This window comes from Musca autumnalis, unplaced genomic scaffold (genome assembly GCF_047663935.1).
Source record: "Musca autumnalis isolate F117 unplaced genomic scaffold, ASM4766393v1 scaffold_5, whole genome shotgun sequence".
Lineage (NCBI taxonomy): Eukaryota > Metazoa > Arthropoda > Insecta > Diptera > Muscidae > Musca > Musca autumnalis.
The window spans coordinates 39,660,054-39,675,396 of NW_027412088.1; the positions used below are offsets into that span (position 1 = coordinate 39,660,054).

Consider the following 15,343-nt stretch of genomic DNA (forward strand, 5'->3'; position numbering starts at 1 on the left):
TATCCTTCAAAAAATTACTAATATAAATAACCGAAGTGTGCACGACCATATCACACATTAATAAATGTTTACATTACAGAATTAACTCAATTACATTTTCAAATTTTATGTTGTTGTTTTTTTGTTTATTTTTTTTTTTGTGGCATCATTAATTAAAACAAAAATAACGGCAAATTATGCGAGTTAAACATGAAAACTACTTAAACGGAATATTTAAAGCAATGTTTAATTGGCAGCAGGTACGTGTTTTACACAATTGAATACACAACCGTAGCATAATCAACTCTTGACATTGGTACTGATAATACGCATCGTATCGTATGCACATACACACATTATATTGTAATGTGTATTGTTATCGGACAGTTTAATTAATTATGGCTATTATAATTAGTATGAAAAGTATTTATAAAATTATTGTGGTAATGCTTTTTATATTAATAATAAATTAATCTGAGTTCAATGTGACAGTTTACAAATAATTGTTTGTCGTCCATAAATAAATAAAAAATTATCATAAAAAGAATTGAATTAAGGTAGTGACGCTGTGGAAGTTATAGATAGGGGCAATGTTACAAACCAGCAACTTTTTTGCTATACTATACCCCAGATGCCCACCGGAGTCTATTCAAATGATTTGTTTAAAACGAAATTTCACGAAGCAAAGGAAAAGTCAATAAAAACAAGAAAAAAAAAACATATAGATAAGAAAATAGTTTTTGAACAAAACTAATGGTCTGAACACAACGCCGAGAGTAACAAATTGTGTAGAACGTTAGTACTAAAACGCTTCAGTATATTTTCCTATAAAGGGTTTAACCCTTGTTTAAAAATTAGTCGCAGCATGTTCAAAAATTTTCAAAAATGTTGATCAAAAAATACTTTTCATCCAAAGTAACTAACAATTTATATTGACCTGTGTTGTTCTTCTTTAATAAGAGTGCATTTTCATTTAAAATATGTGGTCTTTTATATGAAGAGCTGAAGTCTTCTTCGCGAAGCATTGAGGTCTTCTATCTGAAGACCTGTGGTCGTCTAATTGAAAACCAGTGGTCTTCTGTTTGACGTCCTGTGGTCTTATATATGAACGCCTATGGTATTCTATATAAAGAACTGTGGTCTTCTATATGAAGACTCGTAGTCTTCTATATGATGACCTGTGGTATTCTATATGATGACCTGTGATCTTCTACATGCAGACCTGTGGTCTTCTATACGAAGACCTGTGGTCTTCTATATGAAGACCTGTGGTCTTCTATACGAAGACCTGTGGTATTCTATATGAAGACCTGTGGTCTTCTATATGAAGACCTGTGGTCTTCTATATGAAGACCTGTGGTCTTCTATATGAAGACCTGTGGTCTTCTACATGAAGACCTGTGGTCTTCTATATTAAGACCTGTGGTCTTCTATATGAAAACTTATGGTCTACTATATGAAGACCTGTGGTCTTCTATATGAAGACCTGTGGTCTTCTATATGAAGACCTATGGTCTTCTATATGAAGACCTGTGGTCTTCTATATGAAGACCTGTGGTCTTCTATATGAAGACCTGTGGTCTTCTATATGAAGACCTGTGGTCTTCTACATGAAGACCTGTAGTCTTCTACATGAAGACCTGTGGTCTTCTATATTAAGACCTGTGATCTTCTATATGAAGACCTGTGGTCTTCTATATGAAGACCTGTGGTCTTCTATATGAAGACCTGTGGTCTTCTATATGAAGACCTGTGGTCTTCTATATGAAGACCTGTGGTCTTCTATATGAAGACCTGTGGTCTTCTATATGAAGACCTGTGGTCTTCTATATGAAGACCTGTGGTCTTCTATATGAAGACCTGTGGTCTTCTATATGAAGACCTGTGGTCTTCTATATGAAGACCTGTGGTCTTCTATATGAAGACCTGTGGTCTTCTATATGAAGACCTGTGGTCTTCTGTATGAAGACCTGTGGTCTTCTATATGAAGACCTGTGGTCTTCTATATGAAGACCTGTGGTCTTCTATATGAAGACCTGTGGTCTTCTATATGAAGACCTGTGGTCTTCTATATGAAGACCTGTGGTCTTCTATATGAAGACCTGTGGTCTTCTATATGAAGACCTGTGGTCTTCTATATGAAGACCTGTGGTCTTCTATATGAAGACCTGTGGTCTTCTATATGAAGACCTGTGGTCTTCTGTATGAAGACCTGTGGTCTTCTATATGAAGACCTGTGGTCTTCTATATGAAGACCTGTGGTCTTCTATATGAAGACCTGTGGTCTTCTATATGAAGACCTGTGGTCTTCTATATGAAGACCTGTGGTCTTCTATATGAAGACCTGTGGTCTTCTATATGAAGACCTGTGGTCTTCTATATGAAGACCTGTGGTCTTCTATATGAAGACCTGTGGTCTTCTACATGAAGACCTGTAGTCTTCTACATGAAGACCTGTGGTCTTCTATATTAAGACCTGTGATCTTCTATATGAAGACCTGTGGTCTTCTATATGAAGACCTGTGGTCTTCTATATGAAGACCTGTGGTCTTCTATATGAAGACCTGTGGTCTTCTATATGAAGACCTGTGGTCTTCTATATGAAGACCTGTGATCTTCTATATGAAGACCTGTGGTCTTCTATATGAAGACCTGTGGTCTTCTATATGAAGACCTGTGGTCTTCTATATGAAGACCTGTGGTCTTCTATATGAAGACCTGTGGTCTTCTATATGAAGACCTGTGGTCTTCTATATGAAGACCTGTGGTCTTCTATATGAAGACCTGTGGTCTTCTATATGAAGACCTGTGGTCTTCTATATGAAGACCTGTGGTCTTCTGTATGAAGACCTGTGGTCTTCTATATGAAGACCTGTGGTCTTCTATATGAAGACCTGTGGTCTTCTATATGAAGACCTGTGGTCTTCTATATGAAGACCTGTGGTCTTCTATATGAAGACCTGTGGTCTTCTAAATGAAGACCTGTGGTCTTCTAAATGAAGACCTGTGGGCTTCTAAATGAAGACCTGTGAAGACCTGTGGTCTTCTATATGAAGACCTGTGGTCTTCTATATGAAGACCTGTGGTCTTCTATATGAAGACCTGTGGTCTTCTATATGAAGACCTGTGGTCTTCTATATGAAGACCTGTGGTCTTCTATATGAAGACCTGTGGTCTTCTATATGAAGACTTGTGGTCTTCTATATGAAGACTTGTGGTCTTCTATATGAAGACCTGTGGTCTTCTATATGAAGACCTGTGGTCTTCTATATGAAGACCTGTGGTCTTCTATATGAATATCTGTGGTCACCTATATGAGGACCTCTGGTCACCTATATGAGGACCTCCAGTTTTCTATCTGAAGCCCTGAGGTATTCTATTTGAAGTCCTGTGGTCTTCTATATGATGAACTGTGTGTTTAGTAAGATTAACATTAACATTAACATATGAAGATCTGAAGCCTTCTCTTCGAAGGCTTGAGGTCTTCTATGTGAAGACCAGTGGTCTTCTATATAAAGACCTGTGGTCTTCTGTTTGAAGACATATGGTCATCTATATTAAGACCTTTGTTCTAGTCTCTCTCTGTTTGTTTTGTGCGCAGTATAACTCCCGGTGGATCAATCAATTTGGTCTTAGACAGGTACCTCGTAATAAGCTTAGATCGAGTTGGAGGAGGGACCATATTAGTTCACTTCTTCAGGTAGCTCCCACACAAAAACACCCAAAATTTTCACATCCTTCGAAAGGAGTAACCGATTTCCACCCAACTTTGGACATCAACATAATTCTTTTTAAACAGATCAGGTGCTAAGCACTTCGAAGCAAATGGTCGCCTGTTTCTTCGGCAAAACTGGTCGTGTGGCGACCATTCCGTTTGAACAACGTACGACGGTTATTTCTGAGTGTTACAACACAATTTGTTTGTCTGAAGTCTTCGAAGAAATTCAAAAAACAAGAAACGAGACGAGTTTTTATGCACCATACATCAAACCTGAACTTTTTTTGGCGGCCATACGTGGATAGATCAACCGCGGTACATTCATGGCTTGACACCTAATGTCTTTTTTTAATCCCGCACATCAAGTAAAAAAGTCCGTGGTCCACTGTTTCCGTCCACAAACGATGCTATCGAAGTGTTCAAAAAAATGTTTTGGAGTTGTCTCAATCAGAGTGGAAAAAATGCTTAGGCAATTGTTTCCTATTATTCTAATGTTTATAGCAAAACATGAACATATGTTGACGATTTTTGGTAAAAAAGTTTCGTGACCGCTGAAAACCTCAAATGTCAGAGTACAGCTAGTTTGGTTAAAAATTGTAGCTCAAATTCTCAAAATTCCGAAAGTCGGCGGGTACCTTTATATGGGGGATATGCCAGAAACAATGTACCTATGTTGACAATTTTTAGTGGATATATTTTGTGACCATTGAGAACCTCAAGTGCCAAAATTCAGCTAGTTCGGTCAAAAATTGTAGCTAAAATCCTCAAAATACCGAAAATCGGGGGTGCCGTTATATGAGGGCTATTCCGATATTGACAATTTTTGGTGGAGAAGTTTCGGGACCACTGAGAACCTTAAATGGCAAATTACAGCTAGTTCGGTTAAAAAATTTAGCTAAAATCCCCAAAATACCTTAAAAGCCTAATCCTAACTCATTACGGCCACAGCTGCGGAAACGAAGAAGAGGAGGAAAAAGTTGAGCAGCTTCTATCTTACTGCCCTGCACCAGTGTCACGAAGATTGAAAACTCTAGGACGACCGTTCCTCCACTATTTCGCTGATACAATCGAACTAGGTCTGGGAAACCTTCTGAGGTTTCTCAATTCATCAGGCTGGATATAATAAACAAAGGGCAATAATTACCTGGTGTGGGGTGGTTTTCAAAACGATATAATAGTCATACTATTCGGGGCTATGAAAGTTATAGCCACCACATAAACCAACCAACCATCACCCCATAAAAGACCCTTACAAAACACCTAATATAAATACAGAGCAATTATCGCAATAATTCTTGTTTTTTATGTAAACGTACCATAAGGGAATGTTTACTTCAAAAATTCCCATTAGTGTTTAGATCTAAACGTTTGTTGATAGGCAAACGTTGACGTTAATATGTTTACGAAATATTCCCTTTAGTTATTACACTTTCCATACATTTTAATATTTTTGAAAGCCTTAGAATTGTATCGTTGTGTAAATGTTACTTTTCTATCTATGGACGTGAGTACTTCCGGACGAGTGTACTTGAAACACTCTCTACCCACATATAGTCAATTACCATGGTATCAATAAAAAATGTCTATCACTCGTCAATTCAACACACCCAGAAACTCAGCCATCAAATATCAATATATTCAAATGTTGTGTGAGTGTGTCTAAAGGAAGGAAACAAAATGCAAAATGTTTAATATGAACAAACAACAGAAACGAAAATGAATAAAATTTTTATGATCAGTCGTTACCTCGGCAACCAGAGAACACAAAAAAATTTTGGCAAATAAAGAAAAAGAATGGCGAACATTTTATTATTTATAAATGACGAACAGTTTGGCTGGGTGGAGAGGGGGTGTAATGGACTTGTTGTGTAAGGACTTGTTTCGTTATGCAGTTCAATTCTTATGTTTAAAGAAGACTAATGAACGTAAGTACTACGGATTATTCTTAATATCAAATTAATTCCACCAAATCTTGGCTTAAAAATATTAAATATTAAATAAATATTAAATATTAAAAATATTGTTCAAGAAAACATACAGTCTCCCATTTTTTTTTTTGTATTATTGTTGAGCCGTCTTAATGAGCTATTGATCTATACAGAGTCGGTGGCTGTAAAGGAAAACATCTTCTTTCACAAACTAGAACAGGGGAACTGCTGAGTATGTGTGGCGAAATCAGAAGCCTTTGACCTTCTAAAGTAAGCAATGTCATAGCAACTGCGAAACATTTTGCTTCTATTTTTTTTTCAAATATTTGAAGCAACAAAGAATAGACCTCAACCGAAATATAATCATAATTTTAAACAAGTAAGAAACTATCAGTCAGCTTTGCCGACAGAGATATACCTTCAGCCTATGTGCATTGAAACTTCCATCTAACGACAGATCGAATGTGTTTAGGGTCTTTTCTGAATTTTGTGGCCCTTAATGGACAGTTACGGAGGTGGACCTTACTTTGGGTGTAATATCTTTTCGATGGATATAGCACCCACTAGTTTTTTAAGAGGGTCATCGTATAAATTTTGGACAGCATGCCAGGAATCATTGACTTGTCCACGGAAAACATAATATCGCTCCTAACAGGACCACAACAAACAGCATCGGTATACATTTCCAAAGGATCTTCGAACAGACCCTAACCTGCACTTACTTATATACAAATCTTGAACATTTGTTCGGAAACAAACAGTACCTTATCATAAGGTACCGTACATGTACACAAACACTAAAAAAATTATAAAGTTTATGTACACGTACACAAACATTAAAAATCCATTTTTGTGTTTGTGTACGTGTACCCAACGAGATTCGAAAAGTTCGTCAAACACACATGTTTGGTACGCAACCTCCATCGTAATGTAACAACCACGTACCCAACCGAAAAGGTTGCGTACATCAGCGCGTACATTAAAATACCACGTAGAGTACATCATAATGTACCTTTAGAAAGAAAGTGTTGGTAGGGTACACTTACATTTGTTTGGTTAATAAGGTATTAAAAATATTAACTTTAATTTTTGTGGAATATATACAAATGAAATATGTACAAGTAAATATAAATGAATATGTATCTTCAATTAATTAGGACTATAAATGTCATTATTTAAATATCGTAAATACTTATGCAAGAAGTTAGGAATGCCTAAACAAAACGCCTTCGTCGAATATCAAAAATCTTGACATTTTTCAAAAGGATTGCTATAGGGCTGTAGTTTATGGAGGAGTTTTTTATTATTAACCAGTAAGGAAAGGATCAAAATCGGGCGGGCCGACTATATGATACCCTACACCACTGTGAATATGTAAAATATAAATCGGAGCTATATCCAGATCTTAACCGATTTTGATATAATTTGGCACATTTATTTCCAGACCGAATTCAGTTACATATTCCAAATATCATTGAAATTGGACTTATATAGCTTGTTTGGAGCAGCAAATACGCGAAATCGGCCGTAAATATATATGGGTGCTATATCCAAATCTGAACCGATTTCTATATAAATTTGCACACTTATTTCTAGACTGAATTCAGTCACACATTCCAAATTTCATCGAAATCGGAAATATATAGCGTGTTTGGTACAGAAAATACGTGAAATCGGCCGTAAATATATATGGGAGCTATATCCAAATCTGAACCGATTTCTATATAATTTGGCACACTTATTTGTAGACTGAATTCAGTCACACACTCAAAGTTTCATCAAAATTGGACGTATATAGCGTGTTTGGTGCAGCAAATACGTGAAATCGGGCGAAAATATATATGGGAGCTATATCCAAATCTGAACCGATTTTCACCAAAAGCAATAGCGTTCTTCCTACGGCTAAAAAAGTTGTAGTCCCCAATTTTCAGCTGAATCGGAAAAAAATTCGACCTGTACGTTGCGAACAAAAATACATGGACAGACGGACAGACAGACAGACGGACGGACATGCATAAATCGACTCAGAAAAAGATTATATGTATATCCCCAAAAGGAACTATGGGTCTATTTCGTTTCCTTTTGTATGTTACATACAAATGCACAAAGACATAATACCCCTTACCACATAGTGGTGTAGGGTATAAAAATCGTATCATTTGTATTGTGAGAACAGGTCGTTCATTTTCAAATTTTAGCAATGTCAAGAAAGCATCGAAGAACAGTTTCAAGTAAATTGTTTTCAGTATCAACATCATCTTACAAAAAGAAGTGCTACAACACCACAATAAGAATTACTTTTTGCTTTTTTGTGTTTTTCCTAATTATGAATTGCCGTTGAGGTAACCAAGGACTGGTACCTAGCTGTGAAGGCAACATCCGTTCTTTGGGTCTGCTATATTTTTAAAATTTGTTTACAGGTAGAATTATCGGAATTTTGGTTTTGATAAGTTAGAAAGTCAGAATTAGGTAGAAATATTATTCCTCGCACACCAAAACCATAAATTACCTGTCCCTTCTTTTTGACATCATAACAAATAAAAAGTCGGTAAGTTCGGCCGGGCCGAACTTTTTATACCCTCCACCATAAAATAGTCTTAATTAAAATGGAATAATTAGGTCCTTTTACAATTTTAGGTGGAAAAACTTTTCGACAATAAATAGACTCCTACTGCCTCCCACTATTGCTTAAATTACACTGTGAACACAAATGTTGGGGCAGAGATAATTCCTTTTGGAGATGAAAGCCCTTGGTGTGTGTATATTAAAAACCCCAAGGACAGATGCGCGGTGAGTCAAACTTCCGCGTTATGGCGTGATGATGTTTTTGCAAGAGACACTGTAAGCCATCATGAATTAGCATTATATCTTTGTTTGTTGTTTTTGTAGAGCACTTAAGCAACAGTGAACAAAGATATAAAGTTAATTCCTGATGGCCCACAGGGTCTCTAACAAAAATTTCATCACGCCATAACGCGGAAGTTCGACTCACGGCGGATCTGTCCTTCGGGGTTCATAATATACTCTTCCCCAAGAGGAATTTTCCTTGCCCCTGACTTTCACCTCCATTTTGTTGCACAGTGTCATCTAATTTAATCTAAAAAAATGTGTTCAGCTAGGTGAAAGGTACCACCTACGGGGCTATATCAAATAGTCAACCTATCTTTAAATTTTTTGGCGGAAAAGTTTTATAGCTGCAGGGAACTTCAAGAGTCAAATTGAGGGTAGTTTCATCAAAACAATGTAGACCCTCAAAAATGGACCCATGTTGACGAATTTTAGTGAAGCAATTTGGTGACCACTGAAAATTCCCGAAAATCGGGAGGTACAGTTATATGGGGGGATATACCAAAACATGGACCTATATTGACGATTATTTTTGAATAGACAGCAGCTAAAATTCTCAAAATACCGAAAATCGGGAGATACCGTTATATGGGGGCTATACCAATACATAGACATGGACCTATATTGACGATGTTTGGTGGAGATGTTTCATGACCACTGAGAACCTCAAATGGAAAAATACAGCTATATATAATAATTGTTCCACAAACATCCCATACGGGACAAGGGAGGCCTCTCTCATATCATTGAGTGCACCCCGATTCATATTAGCCGAGTCCGAACGGCGTATCCTAAGACACCACTTGTAGAGAAATTTTACATGGCTGAAATACTCAGGAAATGTCGCCAACATTACTGAGGGGTATTTTGCCAACGTTGAAAATTTTGATGTTTGACACGCCGGGGAATCGAACCCACGACCTTCAGCGTGCAAGGCGGGTATGCATACCATTGCACCACGTTGGCACCCTAGTTCGGTTACAGCTAGTTCGGCTAAAAATTGTAACTAAAATTCTCAAAATACCGAAAATCGGGAGGTACCGATATATGGGGGCTATACCAAAACATGGACCTATGTTGACGATGTTTTGTGGAGATGTTTCATGACCGCTGAGAACCTCATATGTCAAATTACAGCTAGTTCGGTTAAAAATTGTAACTAAAATGCTCAACATATCGAAAATCGGGAGGTACGGTTATAAGGGGGCCATACCAAAACAAGGACCTATGTTGACGATGTTTGGTGGAGATGTTTCGTGACCACTGAGAACCTCAAATGGCAAATTACAGCTAGTTCGGTTAAAAATTGTAGCTAACATTCTCAAAATACCGAAAAACGGGAGGTACCGATATATGGGGGCTATACGAAAACATGGACCTATGTTGACGATGTTTCGTGGAGAAGTTTCATGACCACTGAGAACCTCAAATGTCAAATTGCAGATAGTTCGGTTAAAAATTGTTGCTAAAATTCTCAAAATACCGAAAATCGGGAGGTACCATTATATGTGGACTATACCAAAACATGGACCTATGCCCATATCCTTTGGGATATAAGTTTGTTGATCACTAGGAACCCTAAGTGCCAAATTATAGCTAATTCGGTCTGCAAATGTAGCGAACAACATCAAAATACCTCAAATCCGGAGGTACCGTTATATGGGGGCTATACCAAAGAGTGGACCGATATAGCCCATCTTCGAACTTGACCTGCCCTCGGGTGCAAAATTTCAGCACTCTATCTCAATTATTGCGGACGCTAGAGTGATTACAACAGACGGACATGGCTAGATCGTCTTAGAATTTTATCCTGAGCAAGAATATATATACTTTATAGGGTCGCAAATGATTAGTTCGATGTGTTACAAACGGAATGACAGACTTAATATACCCTCCATACTATGATGGAGAGTATAAAAACGTTAAGTTTGGCCGGGCCGAACATTTTATACACTCCACCATAAAAAAGTCCTAATTAAAATGGAATATTTGGTTTCCTTTCACAATTTATAAGGTGGAACATTTGTTCGATAATGGATACCCCAAATGCCTAAATTATCTAATCTAAACAAGTATAAAAGAATTCATAATTAAGCAATGTTTTTTTCCTATTTTTCATTGTAATTGATTATTTTTGTAATACATACTACTGTATAAATGTTTATCAATTCTTGAAAAGAGTTCACCTATTTACAAAGTAATACACTTGAGATGTTCGACTAAGGACCTGTGTGTAATAAGAATTTAGATTACTATTTGTTTATTTGTAGTTAAATATATTATATGCCATTAATAAATAAACATTAAAAAAAAGACAAGTATAAAAGTATCAGTCGGTTTTCCGACAGAGATATACCCTCAGCCTATGTAAATTGTAACTTTCATCTACGGTCAGATCGTATATATTTAAGGTCTTTTCAGTATTTTTTGGCATTTTTTGGATATTTGAACTTGCTGACGAAAATGTGGATTAGGATTAAAGTTCAAAAGTGTTACAGAGGGGGTACTTAAAGGTATGGACGGACATAGTCCATTATGGACGTGGATCTTATTACTATTCATTTCAGTGGGTCATCGTATAACTTTTGGACCAATAAGCACGGGCTTGTACACGGAGAACATAACATCGCTTTAAACATGACTACAACGAACAGCATCTGTATACCTTTGCAAAGGATCTTCTAACAGACCTTAAACTGCACTTTTGGTGGGGATGATTTATTTTTTTTTTTCTAGGTTGTACCATTTTAAAGATATATAAGTTTAATTTGGGAAATTGCAGTAATAACATTTTTTTATAAGGAGGCGATACAGTCAGTGCATTGTCTCAATTTGAACTTCTATATCTCAAAAACGGCAAAACCTACGAAAATATCATTAAGGTCAATCTTGTGGAGAATTTTTACAGCTACAACATTTTTCTTAGACCCATTTACATACGACTCGCGGTTTCCAAGCAAAATCGTGAAAACCTAAAGAACCCCTAGAATGTGAACTTAAATCGCGATTTAGTCGAAAATCCCTCCGGCGATTTTTTTGTTTCTTGATATTTCTCATCTATGAGCATTGTAGTTTCAGAATCTGCAGAAACTTCCCAGGTGTAAGCACCTTCCATTTAAAATTAGTTAAGTCGCACCGTGTCAGGTGAAAGGTACCACCTATGGGGCTATATCAAAATGTCTACCTATCTTCACAATTTTTGGCGGAAAATTATATAACTGCATGAAACCACAAAAATCAAATCACTGGCAGTTTCGTCAAACACTCAAAACACCGAAAATTGGGAGGTACCGTTATATGAGACCTATACCAAAACAAGGACCTGTTTTGATCACTGAAAATTCAAATGTCAAATTACAGCTAGTTCAATTTTTTGTGGAGAGGGTTCGTGACCACAGAGAACCTCAAATGTCAAATAACAGCTAGTTCGGTTAAAAATTTAAGCAAAAATCCTCAAAATACAGAAACTCAGGAGGTACCGTTACATGGGGGCTATACAAAAACATGGACCTATATTGACCATTTTTGGCGGATAAATTTCGTGACTACTGAGAACCTCAAGTGTCAAATTACACCTAGTTCGGTTAAAAATTTTAGGTAAAATCCTCAAAATACCGAAAATCGGGAGGTACCGTTATACCACAACATTGACCTATGTTGACATTTTTGGTGCAGAAGTTTTGTGACCACTGAGAACCTCAAGTGCCATATTACAGCTAGTTCCGTTAAAAATTGTAGCTAAAATACTGAAAATCGGGAGGTACCGTTATATGGGGGCCATACCAAAACATAAACATATGCCCATAACTTTTGGAATATAAGTTTGTCAATTACTAGGAACCCTTAATGTCAAATTGTACCTAATGCGGTTTGAAAATTTGACTAGAAACGTCAAAATACCTGAAATCGGGTGGTACCGTTATATGGAGGCTATACCAAAGCGTGGACCTACGTTGACGATTTTTGTTGAAGAAGTTTCGTGGCAACTTAGAACTTCTAATGTGAGATCACAGCTAGTTCGGTTAAAATGGTAACTAAAATCCTCAAAATGCCGAAAATGGGGAAGTACCCTAATATAGGGTAAATACCAAAAATTGACCTATGCCCATAATTATTGTATTATATGTTTGTTGATCACTAGGAACCGTAAATGTCAAATTATAGCTAATTCGGTTTGAAAATGTGACTAACAATGTCCGAAAACATTAACTCTGGCGGTACCGTTATATTTGGGCTATACCAAAACGTGGACCGATATAGCCAATTATCACATTAAAAGTTAATGCCAAATTAAAATTTAATTATCACTTTTAAATTTACGTTGACCGGAACGCTATAAATATGTTCGGAAAATCCAAACTATAGCAAAAGAAGACTCACAATAATGGGGGTAGGTCCTTTTATATTTAGTTATAAGTATAAATATGAAATAAATAATAAATTTGTTTGTTTTGATTGAAGTTTCAATCTCATTTGATTGTTTTTAAGTCTGAAGTATTACCCCAATGGCTTAAACTTCATCATTACTTTATGTTACAGAGAGTAATGTTTTTCAAAACGATCGAAATAAATAATAAATTAGTTGCCAATAAATTTTCAGCATTTAAATTTTTATTAGTTTTTATTTGAACATCATTAAATCCATTGTCCACAAAAAAAACGTTGCCCAGACACATTACACTAATTGAAATGTCGTTAAAAATTATTTCTTTTGTCGTTATCGTTACAGCTTAACGTTGCCGGTTTAACAAAGGCCTTAGTCGTTTATAAAGTCTATCAGACCATGTTTCGTGTTGTCAAGGAATCTGAAACGGTGGACAGTCGCCAACACTGTTTTCTCCTGCAAAGTGCCGGACATGAGCCTCGCTATCTAAGTGTCGAGACACGACAAGAGCTACTGCGTATCGAGAACAGTTGGAATGCAGCCATAGTAACGAGTGTCATTAAATTGGGGGTAAGTTTAACGAATGCCGGCGAATGGTTGTTGGTGATGAAGTCTGTCCAAAAAGTAAAAAATCGGGACAATACAAATATACCTCAATACTATCACCAACACCATAGCCATGAACAATGTATGTATATGCATTACATGTAGTAACCAAGCTATTTCACCCACCCACATTCATGCCTGTAACTGATGGTGTGGTTGTTGTTGCTGTTGTTTGATGGAGGTGGTAAAATATTGAAACTATTAACAATGCTGTTGTCACCATTTGGTTTGAATGTTATCAACATCAAATCACAACACAATACAGAACCACCGTTGTGGACACGGATGAAAAATAACAGAAATGCATTTGTGGCTGAATTTATAAAGTGTTTGGTTTTACATGTCCACACATATGTATATATCTTGGACAAATATATACACATACAGCTTTGAATAAACATGAATACATTTATTTATTTTTCCCCATCTGATGTAAAATGATTTTTTGAAGATTTTTTTAACTCTGAGCATTAAAGAATTGTAACGATATTTTTAAAGGCACATAGTAGAATTCTAGAAGAAGTTGACGATCTTTTACGTGCCTTGCCAGAAAACAAGTGTAAGTGTCGCTAGCCACTCGAAACATATGTTATCATAAAATGTATATTTTTAGACACTTGGTTATGCTCTATAAAGTAGTTTTTTGTACTCAATAATATTTTCTGTTTAAGTTTGTTGCTCATTGCTTGTAAGGAAAATGTTTGTGCTTCCACATGTTGAGCCACTTGGCAAACTATCTACGATTATATATCACTTGCGAGTTTACAAGTGAAAATACAATATACGCTTTTTTACTCTTTATGCACAATCAACGGTCTTGATGCGTCGTAAGTGTTTTTGTGTTGGTGGAAAAATACTTAAGTGCAAGAAAACACTTGTATTAAAAAGCATAAGACCCAAAAACACTTATATATGCTTAAGTGGCTTCTGGAGACAAGTGGCTTATTCATTATCTCTGGTGCATTTTATTTATTGAAGACTTATAAACTGTTGCAATTATATATGGGCATATATTTAAAGATGATCTTTAGAGGATCTTCGATACTAACAGATTTGGGTGATTCACTGAAACTAGAATTTTAATATTCTGATATTTCGGCTTTTCGGTAGATTTGTTGTTCACTTTCTGAATTTTCTTGTTGAAAAATGTTATGTAGTGGACGTCATAAGAATCTAGACCTCCATATAATTTTTTACAAAATATTACACTTTACGGAAATGGTGCCAAGGAAAAACAGAACCACAAGGAGTAACATCGGTATAATTTTCCATAGGATCTTCGAAATGGGGAGGTGCAGAATGTGCCTTAAGCAATATGGACCGTTTTCGAAGTTAAAATACAATTGGACTAAATATTACGAAGGTCAAATTTGATCCGTTCGAGAGTTATCGGGAGCTACAGCGACCATATGAGTTTTTTTTACACCTTTCGGGCCCTGAAAAAAACTTGTGCCGTCGTAATGCGGGCAGTTATAAAATATTACGAAGGCCAAATTTTGGACTTACATATGGTGCCATAGGAGGATTTAAAAACTTTTGGACCATTTTCTCAGGAAGTATGAGCTTGCTCCTAAAAAAACTTGTGCCGTCGTAATGGGGGCAGAGAGTGTAAGCTGTTGCAAAAAAAAATCAAGGCGATTCGAGAGTAGGCCTTAAACTGCACTTTTCCGAAGCCTCATCTATGTCTGGTAGAAGTTTCCCTATGTGCAAAGTATGGACAAATCGGTTACACACTTCAAGAATTATCTTGCGCAAAATTTTGCCGAACATTTTCGAAGTTTTGTGGGGGAGGTACCTGACGGAATGGACCGATATGACCCGTCTTCGTAGATAAACTAAGTTTGACGAAATATGACGAAAGCTGAATTTTGAACCGAATCG

The 15,343-nt window shown here is 36.4% G+C and overlaps 1 protein-coding gene across 1 annotated transcript in view; it reads left to right on the top strand.

The window, feature by feature from the left end:
* Positions 1 to 15,343, top strand: part of Syn2 (Syntrophin-like 2) — a 377,372-nt gene that overhangs the window by 332,992 nt on the left and 29,037 nt on the right. The window contains exon 8 of the mRNA XM_073957890.1: positions 13,202 to 13,426. Coding sequence (XP_073813991.1) covers positions 13,202 to 13,426 — 225 coding nt within the window. The remainder of the gene's footprint in view (positions 1 to 13,201; positions 13,427 to 15,343) is intronic.